Below are 20,001 nucleotides of genomic sequence, written 5' to 3'. Positions count from 1 at the left end.
CTATATGTGTACGCTGTTATATGAACGCTAGATGTCTCTCTTTCCCAGTGTATGCACTGCCGATGGTGAAACAGAGAAGTTCATGGCCTTGTTGATTCCACGGGCTCCGCGAGGAGCTCTCCTAACTGCAGTCGCCATTTTGAAATCCAAATCGTTCACAGTACACCCGCCCTGAAACCTGGAACTATGCCGCGGGGCCGGCCTCGAAAAGTGAGGGATAACTCAAACGACGGATCAGGTAAACTGTTCAAAATTGGAACTAATAAAAAGAAAAGACTTTGAGCTTTTTAAACATGTCTGCTATGAACAAGGAAATATGGTCATGTGTCAGAAAAGAACACTTCAACATTGTGTATATAGTCCCCGGATATGGTATTGCGGGTGTCCATTTCTTTGTGCTGCGAAAGGAGTGATTGAGGCGGAATGATATTAATAACATTTGGTGGCTCTACTTATTCAGATCCAGTCTAATCCAAACCACCGAGTAGGGAGCACCGAAAGAAGGATGCGCATTCACTATTATTAGACCGTTGTTGTGTTTTGTAGCGGCATCATGCATCGACACAATTTCATAGTTTTGAGCAATGGCCGTAAAGGATCTGCTAGCTGAAAGCTGCTAACTTGCATTTAGTGACAACGTTCGCGTTAGTAGGGCTTGCCTGTGCAGGCTGTAGCTTGCTACCCAGTGAATAGCTGTAGCCTGTTTGGCAAAGTTGGCTAGTGGTGATATTGCATGGGAAGCTTTGGGTCTGCTGACTGAATTGTTGAACTGTTTTCAAGAAAGGCACGTCTTTCTTTACTTGTTAGCAGGCTAGCAGCAGTGACAATTCAACATGTAATCAGCATTCATGCCAAATGTGACTGCTAAGCCAGTGCTAGCTGGCTGTTGTTTATGTTGTCTTCCTCTGCCAACGAACACACCGCTGTCCTCTGTAATGACAGCTGTCTGAACCATCTGGGAAATGTTACCTTTTCTATTTAAGTTTATCTTGCTGTAGAGTTGCAACTCTACCTTTCGTATTCTCCCACGTTTGGAAACAAATAATCAGTCACCCACTGGTTGATTGAAGAGGGCTATACGTAGTCTACGAGTTGTAATTTGTTACATGCTGAGGGTGCAACTTTACTGGTATAGCATACCCTGTGACATTTAATGCCGTCAAAGATGGTCCAGGATCCTCTTACTGATCCTCTTCATGACATGTCTGAAGTGTGTGCCAATGGAGGGAATTTATGGTGTGAATTCCAATCCCAAGTGCGATGCACTGCACATTAACTTTGGACCACTGATGTGCATTTGACAAGTTAGGAAACTTGCCCAACCAAGAATTAGTTTCCTTTTAACAAAATATTATATTTTGCTCATCAGAAGCATGTTTCATCGAGAACGTCAATAAATAGGAAACAATCACTGCACCAAACAAGCAATCATCCAATGAATGAACTTTGGGGAGGCTTTTCAAATTTGACTTTGGCCTACCTTGTGCAACTCACTAACCCTTTTGGAAGACTGTCTGTGCGCTTTCCATTTTCTTCCACTACATTACATTGCTCTTTATCCAAAGCGACTTAGGCTACAGATTTACAGGGTAGGCCTATCCTATTGGGTTACAGTCCCTGGAGCAGTAGCCCATGGGGTTGGAGGTAACTTGCTCAAGGGTACCTCAGCCATGGAATGGAAAGGTGGGATTCGAACCTGCAACTATGCCCTTCTCCCTCACCAAAAGGCCACATACTGCAGCCCTGTGCATTATCCAAACTCGCATTCCCCCTTATGCTTGTGACCTCGTGATGACAATGAGTGACGTCATTGATAATAAAAGTTTTATTCAACATCTTGCAAAAGCGCTATTCAAAGGTAATTTTCTCATTTGCAGTTGGGATGTTTAATGGGGGAAAGTCCCCCAAAAGTTGTGCCCTGGCTGACAGCAGGGAAACTACTGTTTTCTCCATGGAGACGGGGCGTCAGTGAAGTATGAGGCCTCAAACACAAGTCGAGGAAGGGAGTTTATATAATGGAATGGAGCTCATGTTAACTTGCTTCCTTGGAGGAAGAGTCAAGGGGTGCAATTTTTGGGGGACTATTCTTCATTCACCATCCAGTTTGCAAATGAGAAAATTACTTAACAATTGCGCTTTTGCGAGATCTTGAAATATAATGCTGTTGTCAGTGATGTCATCACAGTGTATTACTTCCTGGTACGAGGCCACAAACACAAGTGGAGGACGCAAGGTCACATATTGGAACGTACACAAGGCATACACTTTAAATACAAAATAATAAAGATGAAAACATATTCTGTGCATTTCCTCTGAAATAATATTATCAATGTTAGGGGTTCTCGAAATCCGCTGTTACGTACAGTACGTGTAAGCAGGTTTGTAGTCAAGTCAACCTTTGTAGAGTCCAAGGCAAGTCCAAGACCACGGGTAGTTAGATAAGTCCAAATCAGGGCCGCGTTATCCTATGGTGCAACCGGTGCAGCAGCACCGGGCCCCGCCACTAGAGGGGGCCCCGGACGTCGTGAGATTGGAAAATATGAAACGATATTTTGAGACAATCAATTGTATGTTTGATGCATTTCGCCATCCGTAGGCAAGCAGAGGCGCATATGCATATCTTGTCACCAGGCTAGACAGGCAGCTTGGGCCCCCCAAGACTGTAGCTGGGGAACAGAAGTGGCGATTTGTTACAAGTGTTCTTTCTTTTTAATTTTCACGTGCCCCCCCTACTGAGCCTAGAATCGCCTCTGCATGCACGCAGGAATCGAGGTGTTCGGAATAATCATTTCAGTCAGATGCTTCTGGTTGTGTGCCACCAGTGAAAACGGTGGTCAATATTTTTTGAGTTTGATGATGGGATGTCTAAAAAAGATGTGAGAAACTCGGCGTCAGCACTTGCTTCAGATTGTACGGATAAACTTCAGCCCGGCATGGATTACCGCATTGAAGAGAAGGTTGGCAACGTTAGTCATTTTTGTAAGGTCAGTGTTATAATCGCTTTTTGTAATGGTTGCATAGCGATCATGGACTTGTGCAATCATGTAAGCTAAGCAAACAAGAGCACAGCACACCAACCTAACTTTATCTTATTCTATAGTCAAAACATGGGGAAATAAATCACGCACCCAACTGCGTTCGCGAAACAAAAGTCTTGCATGGCGCGGCGAGGATCACTTCTGAGGTGTTATTAAAAAAGTGTTCACAATGCTGCGTAAAGTGCACCAACCAGCACTCAAAGTTCTGACTGTCTGACAACAACAGGGCAAGCCAATAGGATTTAGCAAACACTAAAATGATATAGTCGCATTTTCCAAAAGCACTGTTATGGCCATTTCCCTAAAGCACTGTAATAATGTCGATGCTCTGTCAGCGTATATCTTTGCGTTCGGGTTTGTGTTCAGTTAAAACATGCCTGGGTACCACTCGCAGATTGTTCAGTTAGCAAGTGGCTCTTATCTGGAAGAAAAACGTGTGTGATACATCCACATCTAAACATTACGAATTTGCACCGTAGTCTACTGTAATGATTGCATACAGTGTAATGCACCATCTAGATGAAAACCGCTGACTTCTTAATTGGTATATGGTAGACTACATTTTGAGGGGATTTCGTGACAGCTTCGCTTTGCAGTGGTTCGCTGCTAAGGGGATTCCCTCCTTGCGACAAGCGACACGGCTGAGTAGGCTAGGCTACTTTCCTTTGACAGTTAGTCAGTCTTTCCAAGGCCATTGGAGGTTAAATTATTTAACACGTGTTTACGACGACGGTTTCAATTCGACAAATTGGTCGGCAGCAACGTAGCAAAAATAAGAGACTTTTTGGTTGTGCTTCTGTTTGGAAGTTCTAGCTGAGCCGACAAACGGCAGTGCACAGAATCTCCTCCCTGTCAGCTGGCTATGCTTCCTGCGTTGTGACTAGTGAACTCAGCAGGGGGTTCAGCGCACCTTTTTTTGTGTTGGAGTAAACCGTGTAGACTGCGTTTCATGCGTTTTGAATATGGCTCATTATAATGTGGTGTAGGGGCCCCGGATTGCGTCTGCACCGGGCCTCGGCGAGGGTTAACGCGGCCCTGGTCCAAATAGGTTTGAATCCGAGTCAAGACTGGACACCAGAAATATTAGTTTTCAAGCACTGGTTAAAGCCCCACTTTAGAATGATGGCCAGTGTTGTAAACAATATCAGTCGAGTGATTGAAACGCCACATATAGAAATATTCATGGGTTAAATAGCCTACAAGTGAACTTTTTCCAGTCACATCAAAAACGTGTAGACCTAAGGGGTCCCCAGAAATTTGGGATGCCAGACTCAAAATGAGTTCCGTTGGTAAATAAGGCCTGAAACCACTATGCTAAAGAGTCCAAGTGAAGTCCAAGTCCATAGAAAAACAGACTTGACTCGGAGTCGAGAACTACAGCCCTGCATATAAGGTGGAAGTTGCAGCACGAAAAGTGCAGTAATTTAGGATCACCTCTCCATCTGATAGTTTTCCTCAGTTGGTTTGGTAGTGATCTAGGCCTATGGGAAAGTGTGCATTGTGTTTACATTTCAGCACACTTCTCAAGTCTGAAACTAACACATCACTGTTTGCTCATAAAACGGGCAGTTTTCTCGGGATGAAAGGTTTACAGCAGGGGTTCCTCCCAACCTATTCCAACTTGGCGCCCACTTGAAATGTTCACAACATTTCAGGCCCCACCTCTGACCCAATAAACAAGACAACACACACGCATTTTGATTTTTAGAAAATTATTTCAAGACCTACCAATGGGCCCCGGCCCACAGTTTGAGAATCACTGGTTTACAGGCCTGATTCAGAAGACGCAAAAAGACCAAATTAATACCATAACAAGGTCGGCTGCCTTGCCATGTCATATGCATTCTTTTTCTATGAATAAATCTTAGCATCATGCAAGTTTGATGCAAGATGTAATATAATACAATATAATGAAATGCTAGGTTGATGCAATTTAAGCTGTCGATGCAGAAAGTAATATAATTCAATGTAATAAAATAGATTTTGTTTGGATTCAGGGGAAGGTGCACAGGAGTCTGAGAATGGGAGTCACGCAGAGGCCAAGGAGAACAAATGCAACATCTGCTCTCAGGTCTTCACCACAGAAAACCAACTGCAGAGGCACCTCCGCGACCATGAGGCCAATGACAAGGCAAGTGGATCTCATCCTATTCTAATATCTTTTATTAAGTGATTATTGCCTCATTGAACAAGGACTGCTTAATTCTGTTGTACTTGTTACAATGGCAAATAAAAAAAAAGATATTCTCTGATGTTATGATGTGATGTGATTCTGATTCTATGTCTACCTTTAATCCCCTTCAAAGCTGTTTTATGCTTTTGACACTTTGACACTTTTTTTTTTTCAATCTCATCTAAAATGATGTTCTCTTTGGCTGCCCAACTCTTTGTTTAGCTAGTCTTTCAGGTTTTCTACTGGCCTAAGGGAGTTATTTCAACCATTTTTATTTCCATTCATTTTTAATGATTTAGCTAAAGGTCACAAGCTCCAAACGCAATATGCTAATTTATCACAGTTTTGTCACCTCTGACTGGCATACTTCTTACAAAATATTCAGATCGGCATCTTAACCCATTTTATCCTGGAAACACATATACGCTGCATACAGGCTCTTGAGCTTTGAGGGGTTTTGTGAAAAATATGGGTGTGTTAGAGCTGAATGAACACATTCTAATGCAAAACGAGGGTCCTGGCTTTAACTCAACTTAATTCAACTTATGCCATGTTTGTATGTGCTTCGGAGGTTGAGATATTTAGGATTTAATAGACAGAGGGCACTCTTTCCCAAAAAGGGCTTAGGACAAAATGGGTTAATTTGCCTTTTGCCATTCGCCGTCTTTATTACACATAGCGTACAGTCAGAGATTCTTTAAGTATATAGAGATATGCCATTGTAATAGGTTGCTATGGGCACCTAACATGACCAGGTTCCGGTCTGCCTAAAGGGGCATGTCATAATACTCCTGGCATTGAATAGAACAGTTCTTAGGTCTGTCTAGGTCTGCCTAAAGGGGGATTTCCCCCTCTCCCCCTTGCAATAGTAGAACCCGGAAACAATGGGCCAACGGAACCTCTCTCTCTCTACTCTCTCTGGTACAGTAGTTGATTGATGCATGGACAGGGTTTACAGTAGTTTCAATGTCACTTACTGGATAGCAGTGCAGTGGGCTTCATCTCAACCTGCAACATGGATAGTATGGCATTGTTGGTGTTAGCATTCATTTATTCATGGTGAATTACCCTTTGTCAACACCACAATAACGTTTGAAAACAAGTAAAGTGAAGAGAATGCTGTTTTAAAGGCAGATAAGGTCTGTGTCAAACTGATGTTTCCATTCGCTCCTGCTGAGGGAATACAGGCCTACAGGCCTAGACACACACACACACACACACACACACACACACACACACACACACACACACACACACACACACACACACACACACACACACACACACACACACACACAAGCTTTGTCATCCATAAAGGCTTCTCTCACTCTCTCTTACTCAACAGCCTCATCGTGAGTTTGCTCAGTAAAAAAGGTTCTGTCCTTGATGACTGCTCAGACACCGCACACGCACACGCACACACACACACACACACACACACACACACACACACACACACACACACACACACACACACACACACACACACACACACACACACACACACACACACACACACACACACACACACACACACAGGGCTTTGTCACCTATCAAAGCTTTACATAGATGGTGTCATAGATGGTGGTTGTACTGTAATTTGGAAGTGGCTACTAGCACTTCTTTACTTTTTTTCTTCCTCTTTATTTTCTTTTTCACTTTCCTGTATAATTCCTGGTTCTGTTGTTTATTGTCACCCAACAGCCTCATCGCTGTGACCAGTGCCCCATGTCCTTCAACGTGGAGTTCAATCTGACGCTGCACAAGTCCACGCACGCGACCTCCGACCCCGCGTGTCCCATGTGCCTGAAGAAGTTCTCCAGAGTGGCCAGCCTGAAGGCCCACATCATGCTGCACGAGAAGGAGGAGGTAAAATAAAAGCCCCTATTAAAAAAGGAGGGGGGGAGAAAGTGATGGAGGAGGAGACTATACTGCACGAGAAGGAGGAGATACACATTGGAAGGAGGAGGAGGGTGGGGGCGCTGTGGCGCAGCTCGCTAAGCCCCCCACATTTGAGCTTGCATGCCCACCCACGGGGACCCCGGGCCGAGTCCGGCCGGGGTCATTTCCCGATCCTCCCTTGTCTCTATGTCCCATTCGCTTCCTGTCACCATCTTCGACTGTCCTGTCAAATAAAGGCATAAAATCCCCTATTAAAAAAAAGGGGGGGGGGGAGAAAGTAATGGAGGAGGAGACTATACTAGTTAATGCAGATAATAACTGGGCGCTGAATCCCACATAATATATTGATGAATGAAGGAAGGAAGCGAAGGACGGCACTCTTCAGATTTTTCAGTGTTTATTCGCCTACGAATGTTTCGGGCAGAGCCCTTCTTCAGCGTGTAATGGCGATTGCAAATCTGATGAGTGCTGTCCTTCGCTTCCTTCATTCATACATTGAAAGTGACCAGAGGGGTACACTATAGTGGAGGGTTCAGGAGTAATAGGTCAAGTTAATAGGTAAATCTTCTAATAGAAGAACCTGGAGTCCTAATTTTCTTAAGACTCTAAAAGAAATTTACAGTGGTATGAGGAAGTTTGGGCACCTTTTTGGAAAATCATTGCATCAGTTTATCTCTCAATGAGCTTTTGAAACAGCAATTTCTTTTCAACACATGTTAAACCATAGGAAAAAAAAACATTTCAGTTGTGAAATGCTTTCAATTGGTATAACGAAATCAATGTCATGTGGATGTAAAGAAAGATGTGCAAAAATATGGTAAAGCTTTTAAGATAAAGCCTTTTGCTATGGATATTGTATATCCTCTCATGAGTACATCATTAACCCACAAACCCTCTTTTCTTCTTCTGTGTCCAGAACCTGATCTGTGGCGAGTGTGGAGATGAGTTTGTGCTCGAGAGTCAGCTGTGTCTGCACATGGACGATCACCGCAAGGAGCTCATGGGGTGCAAAGTCTACAGCTGTAAGAACTGCAGCCAGGAATTCAAGACCCCCGCTGAGCTGAAGGAACATGTCAAGACACATGCGAAATCCAGGTGAGTGGATCCTGACCGTGGGCGTGGCTTGTCCACTAGGCAGGTCCGGATTAACACACAGGCTAGATTCATGAAATCATTTTCACGTCGCAGCCTAGGGCCCCCCACCTGCCTTGTGGCCCCCTGATTGGCCTATAGTAAGAAATTGCAGAATTATGACGATGCGGTAATGAAAAATTCATCTGTCATGTTGAGTACTATTTTAAAATTTGTTAATTCTCCTCTCTTCCTAATTATGACAAAGTCTATGGACTTTTGTCAACTGACAGCAACTGTCGCTGACAGCACTTTTGGGTTGACAGCAACCTGTAGCGTAAGGGCCCCGGGCCAACTTAATCCGGCCCTGCCACCCAGCTTTTGAAAAGGTTCATTCAAGGTGTGCTTATACAGTATGTATGCTACACATTTGTCCACTAGGCCACTGATCACAAGTTCCAGGAATTACAAGAAGAACATTGACCGCAGTGGGTTCACGAACAGCTGTCAACACTGTGGAAAAACATTTAAGAAGCCCAGTCAACTTGTAAGACACATCAGAATCCACACAGGTAAGGGAGACAAAACTGACTGTCTGTATTTCTTACTTCAGCCATCATGTTCATGTGCACATCCATGAATAATGCTGGGAAATTCTGCAAATATATGAAAATAAAAAAAATGGTGGACTGTTCCTTTAAAGTTATGCATCATTACATGGTGGTTTAGATTATCATTCTGTATTCTAATTAGAGAACAATCAGGGCACAAGCATTTCGATTTCTCAGTGTAGTAGCGACTGGATGTAGGGACTGAATGCTGTGTCGCAATCACGCATATCGGAGAAAAAAAGCTATGGAAAAAACATAATTTTAATCATGCTGTAACATATTAGGTTGAACTAAAGTTGAACTCCCTGTTGCTGCTCATTAAATTGTTTGAGGCGTATAGTGAGTACTAGTGAGTTTCAAATCATCTCGTAGGACAAATTCTAACAGTCTACCTGGCCTTGGCAAGCCATGTGACGGGTGCTGCACTTGGGGCATATTTTTTTCTAGCCAGATAAACCAGCCTAAATGTGAGACTGGATGTGTAATTTAGTCTGGCCTTGATGAACGATACATCCGAAGATTGTTGATGAGAACAACCTGTTGTTTTTCAAACCGTGCCTGTGCCTATAGGTCGACGCTCTGACCAATCAGCGATCTTTCTCGTTGATGTGCTTTCCCAACGTTGCGAGCTTCGTCGTCACTCCCTCAAAACCCTGCTCGCTTTAATTCAAACCAAATTCAGAACAAATCTCTGTGTTGTGATTGGTTTGCTCGACTCAGGGCACAGTGTTCAAAATGTTCGACCGATCCGAGGCTAGACCTCTCGCAGCCGAAAAATGTCGGTGTCCAGCGGGTGGCGCTGGTTTACTTGTTTACTCATGTGATCTCTAGAATGGAACAAAATGACACATTTTTTTTGTGTAAAATAGGCTACACACTGAGGCGAAAAGGGTTGGCAGCACATTCTAAATAATGGGAGTCTGAACACTGCCTCAGAAAAATATCACTTTCCACTGTCATGCTTGGAGGGTAGGAGTAAGATAGGGTAGTGCCATTTTAAAGGGACACTGTGCAGGAAATGGTCAAAAAAGGTACTGCAACTATGCTGCTCATTGAAACTGGGCTGTCTATTGCCAAATTTGATCTTTACATGAAAGTTTACTAAGTAATAAGCAAATATTTTCTAGTATGGTTCAAGTACAGTCATTTTTGCAGCTAAAAATGGCTATTTTTGGAAATTCAAAATGGCGGACCATGGAGAAGATCCCCCTTTTCATGTATGAAAAGTGCAATTTTTCCAGTCATAATGAATACTTAGAATTTGATGCTGGTGGTAAGTATTCGTGAAAAAGGTAACATTAGTGAATGGGTAGCATGAATTCTGGAAATAAACAACTAAAAATCTCACACAGTGTCCCTTTAAGGTCACATGATAGACCCACTTTCATTAATCTGAGAAATGGAAAAAAGTATTGCCCTTCTGTAAATTATATGGTCTTGACATGTTCTCCAGCTGTGATTTTAGCCATGTGTCATGTCATGTTTAGAATTGGATTGATCATTGGCAAAGTTGGCAGGAAATGTACCATGATCAGGGCTCTGAATTAACACCGTCCGAATGCTGGCGAAAATTCTGTTTGGTTGGAAAGAAATGTACTAGCCACTTTCACCCATTAGTGACTGTGTGTGTGAGTGTGTAAGTTGGCTAGTAATGACAAAAGTTCATTTAGAGACCCCCTGCCATGCCATGCTGTACCGCCCCGCTGCATCCTCCTCACCTTTTTCACCCCTGACCTGATCACTTTACCGATTATGCTATTAAAACCAGAGTTGTACTGTATACAGTGGAAGTAGGTTCTGACCTATGTGGGGCCCTAAGCAAAAATATGCCATGGGGCCCCCTTAACTATATAAAAAAGTCAAGTCATCCAGTCGTTGTCCCCCCCTTCCCCCCATTTTTATAGCGAGTATACTGTATGTTTGGGCAGCCATAGGCGCAGTTGTTCCCACACTAGACCTTAGGGCCAGATTACTCTTCCGACCTGATAAACTAACTCACACGTGGATATACAATGTATGATATTATTTCCCGCAAAGGTTAAACATAAAAAATGGCATTGGTACCATGGGAGCCTCACAATGGGGCATACAGGTCCTTAATCTAGAGAATTTGAAAAAAAAAATAACATTGATCTATCCATAAAAGTTCCTATTAATTTAAAAATGGCACAAACTAGTGGATGCCAACAAAATACATCTCCTTTAATAATTATTAACACAGGTGTTGCCTAAGAGTAGCCTAAATTATTGGCTTGCACATCTAAAGACATAAGGCTTGGTGGTAATGTGAAAATAGGTGAGCAAGTGAATACACTGCACGCCCTCGACAAAGTCTTCTCTCGCCTGGAGGAGTAAAATGAGGTTGCATTTCTCCTCACAAAGTTAACGTGCCAAGCGAAGTTCAGCATTTATTGCGTCGTATTTCGCTGCTAAAAGTTAGTTGATCACTCTCCATCTCCCTCTGCAAGCGGGGCTGGTGCACCATGCGCACACACGACTTATCTCTCTCTCTCTGTCCATCGCCATGCAGTCATTTAAACTGTAAGGATGTTTCTTGATAAAATTTTAAAAAGAACAAGTCTTTGATTTACTACCGACACGGAGGCATCCCGGAGAGTGCTTAGATGTGCTGTTTACATAATGTGAGTTTCGTCGCACGTTTCATTGTTTTGGCGAGCTGATTTGAAAAGCCGACTTGATGATTGACTAGGCTACTGAGTAAATTATTCAATAAAATATTCGGGAGATGGAGAGATCATAATCGCAGCGTCAATCACGCAGGCAGTCACACATCCAACAACAAAGACGCGCAACCTGTCCCTTTCCTCTCTCATCTCCTCCGCGCGGGCACAAGCACACGCGCACACACCCCTTCCTATCTCACACTCTCCTCCGTTGATTCTATTGCACTCACATTTCGTCAGCTGGTCAGCTGATGTTTCTCAACTAGGCAGCTACTAGCCTACAACTTATGAAACAACAGTAAAACATTGACAACAAGACATCATTTTCCTTCACTCTAACCTTTTCATTCGAGTACACAGGCGGACTTAAGTTCCCACGGTAACGCAAGGAGTAACGCGCTTGTAATGCGCACTGACTATCGAAGACATGGGAACTCAGCATTGTTGTGAGATTCTCACTCAAGATTCTCACTCCTGTTCCATCCGAAATTAACCACAGAAGAAGGGCTTCAGTTGCCTTGCCTACGTGTCTGTTGTTCTCCTGTTTGTCATGAATTCGATTCTTTCTCCTGATAATGTAGCGAACCACGTGGGCCTAGTTACGTGACGGAATCAATAATAAGCTCGTTTTTTTATTTTATGTAAGTGACGTCATGGGCCACGCGAGGCCCTACGCACAGAGCATAGTGAGCGTCATGGGCCCGCCGGCTCTGAGTGGAAGTAGAAGTACTTTTACAGATGTAATTACAACACTACTTGTATGACATTACAAGCCGTGGCCTAGTGGTTAGAGAGTTGGTCTTATAATCTAGGGGTTGTCCGTTCAAATCCCCCTGACCTCACCCTGCATCTCCATCCATGGCTGAAGTGCCCTTGAGACAGTCACCTAACCCTACATTGCTCCAGGGACTGTAACCAATACCCTGGAAAATAATAGTTGTAAGTCGCTTTGAATAAATGGAAGCATCAGCTAAGTGCAATGTAATGTAATGTAATGTAATGTAATGTAATATTAGGCATAGGAAATTACGTCTGGAACTCAAGCAGTGGTTATACCGTTCCAGGTAATTCAATGCCGTGCTTTGAGTAATGCAATTTATTTATTACATGGTTTCAACTATGTAAAATCATAATACTAATGTTTTAACATCTGTAAGAGTACTTCTACTTCTACTTTATACAACTCTTATTAAAACCAAATCAGCTAAATGTTTTCTGGGTTGGTAGTTATTTCCAGACGCAAGAGTAATTGTACTAACAAAACTGGCCACATGGGGTCCCCTAAACTCCAGATTTCATCCCCAGTGCAATGCAAACCAGATTCTTCATTCTGAGCAGTGTGTTAACAATAATTGGCCTCCTGCCTTTTAATTGATGTCCCACACGTACGCAACCTCCTCCCATGGGTTGACAATGCCATATTACCGCCTTTTTGGGATGTTTTGTGAAGTTAATGTTTAAGTAAGGATACACTACACGGTCCAGGTTTGTGCTCAAATTCAGTGTCATATGAAGGAGACCAATCAGTTCCGTTTTATCAGATTTGTTCTTAAGCACTGAGTGAGCTGTTAGGGTCTATTGGTATTTAATTTTAGGACAGCAGTGTAGATCACAGGGTTCGTACGCTAAAGTTTGTTGGATGCTGTTTTCCAATTGTTAGCAGCTGTTATGTACACATTTCATTGAGTTCTGGGCACTCATACTAACTAGGGCATACCATGATACCATTTCAGAGGGCATAGAAGATTACAAAATGGCTGGTGAAACTTTTTTTTTCTCTCGGTTTTTTTCTCTCTGTCTTTGTTTCTTTCTTTCCCACGTTGTTCTTCCTCGCCCTCCTCATCCTCCTCCTCTCTTTCTCTGTCTCTCTCTCTGTCTCTCAACCTCTCTCTCTCTCTCTCTCTCTCTCTCTCTCTCTCTCTCTCTCTCTCTCTTTCTCTTCCTCCCCCCCTCCCCCTCTCTCTTTCTCTCTCTCTCTCCCCTTCCCCTCTCTCTCTGTCTCTTCCTCGCTCCCATCACCCCCCCCCTCTCTCTCTCTCTCACACACACACACACTACACTCTCTCTCTCTCTCACTCTCTCTCTCTCTTTCTCTCTTTCTCTCTTTCTCTCGGTCTCTTCCTCTCCCCCTCCCTCTCTCTGTCTCTCTGTCTCTCTCACTATCTCCCTCCCCCTCTCTTTCTCTCTCTCTCTCTCTCTTTCTCTCTCTCCCCCCTCTCTTTCTCTCTCTTCCCCCCCTCTCTGTCTCTTCCTCACCCCCTCCCTTTCTCTCTCTCTCTCTCTCTCTCTCTCTCTCTCTCTCTCTCTCTCTCTCTCTCTCTCTCTCTCTCTCTCTCTCTCTCTTTCTTTCTCTCCCTCTCCCCCTCTCTGCCCCTCCCTCCTCTCCTCCCTCCCTGCCTCCCCCCCCCTTCTCCTCTTGTATCAGGTGAGAGGCCGTATAAGTGCGATCACTGCAGTAAGGCGTTTAACCAGAAGGTGGTGCTGCAGACCCACATGGTTCGCCACACGGGTGAGAAGCCCCACCTGTGCCGCCTCTGCCCCGCCTCCTTCTCCCAGAAGGGAAACCTCCAGTCGCACGTCCAGAGGGTGCACTCAGAGGTACGTAGTAGATGTTTGTTAGTGGCGTGCATTGGCACTGCCCTTACGATTCGATTCGATTGCGATTGCGATTCGGGAGCTAACAATTCAATCCGAATCGATTCAGTCCGATGCTACGATGCATCGCAATGCATTACATTTCTACTGAAAGCAAGGCCATTTTTTCTTCAGTCATTGGGCAATACAAGCAGTCATACATTTTATCGGCTGTTGTGTGCATCAGTCCTGCAGGTTTGAATGGTTTGAAGTGCTGTAATTTAATTGAAAAGTTCATTTGCTTCGAAAATGACCACAGAAATTATTTAAACTTGAACAAATATGCCACATTGATAAAGGCATTTACATAATCGATTGTTGAATGGTCCTGCCCCGCATTGCGATGCATTGCCGAATCGATTATTGATGTAAAAGCCAAGGTGGACATCATCCATACAGAGTAAACAAGGTCCATACACCAGTCACATGCACCAGTCAATACACCCGTCAATGCCCCAGTCACATGCAAACCCTCCACATTCAGAGGGTGCATTCAGAGGTACGTAGTAGATGTCAAAGGTGGACATCATCCACGGTGTAGAACGTAAACAAGGTCAATACACCAGTCACATGCACCAGTCAATACACCAGTCACATGCAAGCCTCCACATTCAGAGGGTACACTCAGAGGTACAGTACAGGCCAAAAGTGTGGACTCACCTTCTCATTTAATTAATTCTCTTTATTTTTGTACTCGTTATTTAGTACATTTTCAGGGAGGGCATCAAAACTGTGAATGAACACATGTATAATTTTGTGCGTAACAAAAAAAAATGAAAATATAGAAAATTAAAACAATTATTTAAAACATATTTAAAAATGCTTAACAGTGATGTCAGCACAGCAAAACTGAGGGCCCATAGGCGGCGCTACAGCAAGACTCTTGGGGAAGCTTAAAAAAAAAAAAAAAAAAAAAAAAAAAAGGGGGGGGGGGGGTGCAAACGTCATCGGAGAAACTGTGGTGGTAGGAGGGTCTGGGTAGCACTGTATCAGTCGCCACGCGAGGCCCTAACCGCGACTTTTGATATATTGTCTGCATGACATTATATGATGTTGAAACAAAATTATGAACAAATAAAACGGAACATTTCCATGCGCAACTATGGGTCTTCATGCTCGTGCGCCAATGGAACTCAAAGGCGACAGGCACACACGCACGCACACACACACACACACTGGAGGCAGGAGAGGAAGACGGCTATTTGCCAGACCATGGACTATTATCTCCCAAATATGTCTCGAGCAATCAAATCATACACCCGACTGTCCACACCTTTGTTTCTATTGACATTTTCATGCGCTAGGTCACTTTACCTCAGACCGGTATCAAAACTCGCAATCAAACTCGCAAAACTAATGACAAGGCAAAATGCGCACACACGGGGGGAAGACAGGAAAGCCAGCTGATTGACCATACCATGCCCAAAAATATCATATGGGGCTCTCATATCCAACAGGCTGTCTTCAGATGTCAGTTTTGCAGCCCAAATAATACAAATATGCTATAATTTTGAATTTCTAGTTGAAGTAGCTTGTAATGTAGTTCGCTACATTTCCAGATGGTTGTAACTAGCTTAATAATTCTATTGGATGTAGCTTGTCTAGTGGAGCTAAATGTTAGCTTACTAGGTTCTACAAATAAGTAGCTTGCGCAGCCAGACACTGTTCTCGCTGCCTCGCACTACTCCAGTCACACGCAGATGCCCAACAAACACAAGCTAATATACACACATCACATTACATATGGTAACTAAACCACCCTGGCAGGCCACCATGAATTCAGGAAAGGTATGCATTTTTGAAAGTGGTGTTCGCTTGGTGACAGGATAGCACAGGTGTTTTGCTTTGTGATGGCTAGTTAGACGGAAGACAGACAACTACATCGATAACAACATTGACAACAACATTGCCACCAAATAGTAAACTTAGCGCTTCAGCGAGCACATCAAGGGGAAAAACAGATATCCTACCTTATTCTGTCCTGTCAATTCCTGTTACTTGAAGATAGAGGCAAAATATCCATTTATATTCGCCAAATAGGCTATCCATTTGATAGATGTAGTGTGGTTGAATAACGAATGCTAAAGAGGAAAATGTCAACATTGTGACCTATGGCTGGTGGAAAAAAACGAATGATCTATAAATGAAATGTAGTGGAATCCCAATTTATTCTAGAGGTCATTGCTTTATCAAGATATTAAACATTCCAGATTTCATTTCATAAGCCACGAGCCTGCCTCACCACCTGGCTCTGTTGAAGCCAGTAGAACTGACACCTGATTGGTTGACCGCAGCATGACATCGCCGCAACGAGGCTAGATCTACTAACAAGGTGGATAGGCACTTCAGGAGGAATCCCTCGTTCTGTTTCCTTGTGTGTGCCTGCGACACTCCATCGCTGGATATAAAAAAAACGTGATTTTAAATTTTCATTTTATTTATTTCTTATGACAAGTTTGGGGAAGCTAAGCTTCCCCTAGCCTCTTAATAGCGCCGCCCATGTGAGGGCCCCACATGTTTCAACAAGCTTATTTTTCTGTCTATTTTCAAATAAAAATACCCAGTCATTCGAGTCAATTTTAAGCAATACAAGAGAGATTTTCTTGATGACATAATTGGTCACTTGGTCAGCATAGCTGGTTATCTAGGTGAAACAGTGATACAAAAAGTAAAAGTAAAACTGAAAAACCCAGCCACAGATTCCCTCCAACACAGGTTTGACCTCTCCAAGCAGGGGCGCCTCCAAGTGGTGGCTAGTGGTGGCTACCGCCACCACGTGATCACTCTCAGCCACCACGTTAGCCACCACAACAAAATCTGTTAAACTGGCTGGCTTGCATGGCTTGTAGAATTTGCTAAACTACAACTCCCAGCATGCACGATAACAAGCTACGCTAGGTAGACCCGCCCCTCCCTCGAATCGAGAGTCAGTCGAAAGACGTAACGTAAGCTCTTCATTTCTCTTCAGTTGCGTCGGGCGGGCAGGCTGCGTACAGCAGTGAGATGGACAACAACAAAGGTGTCTGTAAATAAATGATTTACAACGTTCTCTATGCTTTGTTTTTGAAAAGTTATGGCCCATATTTGATTACAAACAATGTGTTGAGGACTTCAAACTGGTTGTTGCTAGGAAATGGCATTTTAGCCTCCTGCAGTTAACTGATATGCTACTTCAAAAAACGAACTGCTTGTTAAACATTTCATACTTAAAAACTGTCCCCTAATACTCCGTTTTGAATGCTAACTTGCTAAGCCCTTTAGGTTACAAACAAAGTCGAACAATTGAAGATGTATTGATGGTTGCTGAATCAATATTGGATCTCTGCTGTTTTGTTGACAAAACGTCTGAGGTCCTCCCCTTTGCTAGGTCAACTTATAGAAAGCTACCCTTGCACATTCTGCTTATGAATGTCAGCAGGGCTGTCATTAATGAAAGCATAAGCAAAATGTTAGCTTCATTTGTTTGAAAAGTGCTATATTTGCAGCCAAAATTCATGAAGATATTTGTTAGTGTGAAAACCAATATACCTCAGCTGATATGTTTGTTTTTTCAGGTGCCAATTGAGCAAGGCACCCACTGGGAAAATGTAGTTCCTGTGTCAGTATGAGAGACACTTTTTCTGCACGTGTGTATGTGTGTGTGTGTATGTCTGTCAACTTGTGACATTTTATATTATAATTTTTTTAAAATTGATTGGCAGCACTGTATTTTATAGGCTATCATATCATACACAATGGGCTTGAGATCGAGACAATATAGAAAATAAGACTGTATGCCTACATAACTAAGCTTAATCCTAATAATAAACAAAATGGCTATCTAGCCTATATAACAACCCCAGTAGGCTATCTGTAGCCTAGATCAATACATTTGGGTTTTCGTCGGGTATGCCACCCCAAGATTTTGCCTAGCTCCAGCTAGCCACCCACAGGATTTATTTCTGCTGGCGCCACTGTCTCCAAGTAACTGGCTATGACTCAATATCAGATCAAGAAAATGTCTGTAAAATTCTTGTATTGGCAAGTGTTTAAAACTAGGTTTTAGGTCTCAAAATTCTAGTTCTACAATTCTAGTGAGTTATTGAAGGACTTTATTGTTCAATTAGGATTTACATGACTGACTGGGCATTTTTATTTGAAAATAGACAAAAATAAGCATATTGAAATGTGTGGGGCCATCAGTTGTGCCGCATTGACGTCAGGTGGATACACGGCTGACATTGCTGTTGGACAACAGCTAGAATTATATTTTTTGGGTAAGCATGTCATTCTCCATGTATTCAAGCACACTTTTGATGCCCTGCATGAAAATACACAATGAAAATCCACGAAAAAAAGACAACGCATAAATGAGAAGGTGAGTCCACACTTTTGGCCTGTACTTTACGTTACATTACATTACATTACATTACTCTTAGCTGAAGCTTTTATCCAAAGCGACTTGCAGATTTTCTTTTTAGGTGCAGGGTATTGGTTACAGTCCTTGGAGCAATGTTGGATGAGGTGCCTTGCTCAAGGGCACCTCAGCCATGGAGTGAGGTGGGGAGAGGACGGTTGGGATTCGAACCTGCAACCCTCTGAACTAAAGCCCATCTCCTTATCCACACAGCCCATCCACAGTTTAGAACATAAACAGGGTGACTACAACAGATCTACAGTGTGTTAAGTGCACCAGTCGTATGCAAACCCTCCACATTCAGAGCAGAGGGTGCACTCAGAGGTAGATGTTAAAGGTGGACATAATCCACAGTTTATAAAGGATTCAAGGGCAGCAGACCCACAGTATGTTGAGTGCAAACCCTCCACGTTCAGAGGGTGCACTCAGTGGTAAGTGGCAAACCTGGACGTCCAGAAAGTAAAACAAGTGTCCTTATTTCAGAACACGTCTCAGAGCAGATTTTAGTTTGCGCACCTCTTCAGTCAAGTACATCGAGAGGATGTACTCAAGAGATAGGCAGCAAAAGTGGACATCAGCCACGATTTAGAAAGGAAACAACAATGTGAAGAGACCTACAGTATGTTGAGTGGAAACCTCTCCATGTTCAGAGGGGTTTAAACTCAGAGAAGTCAAGTCGGCTTTATTGTCAATTTTTTACATGCACTGGTCATACAAAAAATTTAAATTACGTTTCTTACTTTCCCATGCAGACATAGAAATACTTTAGGTATAAAGCCGGACATCCATGGTTTAGAAAGTCAAAAAGCAAGCGTCCTTGTTCAGAACACTTCCAAGAGCAGATCCCAATTAACACACCTCTTCAGACAGGTAGAGAGAATATTTTATTGTCCTTTCGTAAAATCGCTCTGTGCCATTAACAGTACGTATGTCTGAAACAGTTTCAAAAACACACAACAGACAAGTGCAAAAAAAACCCAATAGACAACCACAACCCCAAGGTCAAGAGAACTACAGTATATCACGCTCAGAGGCTGCATTCAGGGGTACAGCAGGTGGAAAAGCTGGAAAAGTTCATCAGTCCTGCAGTATGTTGTGAGCAAACCCTCCTCGTTCAGAGGGCCCACTCGGAGGTAGGTGGCAAAAGTGGACATCATCCTTGGTTTAGAAAGGAAACAAAGTCAAGAGACAGACAGTATGTTGAGCGCAAGCCCTCCAGATTTAGAGGCTGCACTCATAGGTACGTAGGGCTGTCACAATATTCAATAAGTCAATATATCGTACAATACGTTTTTACAAGCATGATAACTTTTTTGCCACAATAAGTTAATGCATGCTTCTTTGTTTTCCTCGGCACTCTCTTTTAGACCGAATATGAATAGGAACATTTCACTCAGCGCAATGATGCTTAAACGTTGGTGTATTTAAAATGTTCAGTCTGTCTACCTTGTCTATCTCTCTATCTACCCCTCTATCTAGCACCCCCTGCTGC

General features: G+C 43.1%; 1 protein-coding gene across 1 annotated transcript in view; it reads left to right on the top strand.

Moving 5' to 3' along the window:
* Nucleotides 1-159: 159 nt before the first annotated feature.
* The window catches only part of LOC134449012 (zinc finger protein 236-like), a 147,808-nt gene continuing 127,966 nt past the window's right edge, over nt 160-20,001 (top strand). The window contains exons 1-6 of the mRNA XM_063198747.1: nt 160-238; nt 5,036-5,169; nt 6,916-7,080; nt 8,030-8,208; nt 8,626-8,756; nt 13,905-14,077. Coding sequence (XP_063054817.1) covers nt 187-238; nt 5,036-5,169; nt 6,916-7,080; nt 8,030-8,208; nt 8,626-8,756; nt 13,905-14,077 — 834 coding nt within the window. The 5' untranslated portion in view covers nt 160-186. The remainder of the gene's footprint in view (nt 239-5,035; nt 5,170-6,915; nt 7,081-8,029; nt 8,209-8,625; nt 8,757-13,904; nt 14,078-20,001) is intronic.

The sequence above is a fragment of the Engraulis encrasicolus genome, chromosome 5 (genome assembly GCF_034702125.1).
Source record: "Engraulis encrasicolus isolate BLACKSEA-1 chromosome 5, IST_EnEncr_1.0, whole genome shotgun sequence".
Lineage (NCBI taxonomy): Eukaryota > Metazoa > Chordata > Actinopteri > Clupeiformes > Engraulidae > Engraulis > Engraulis encrasicolus.
The sequence above is the reverse complement of the archived record's forward strand: the minus strand, read 5'-3'. Positions and strand labels throughout refer to the sequence as shown.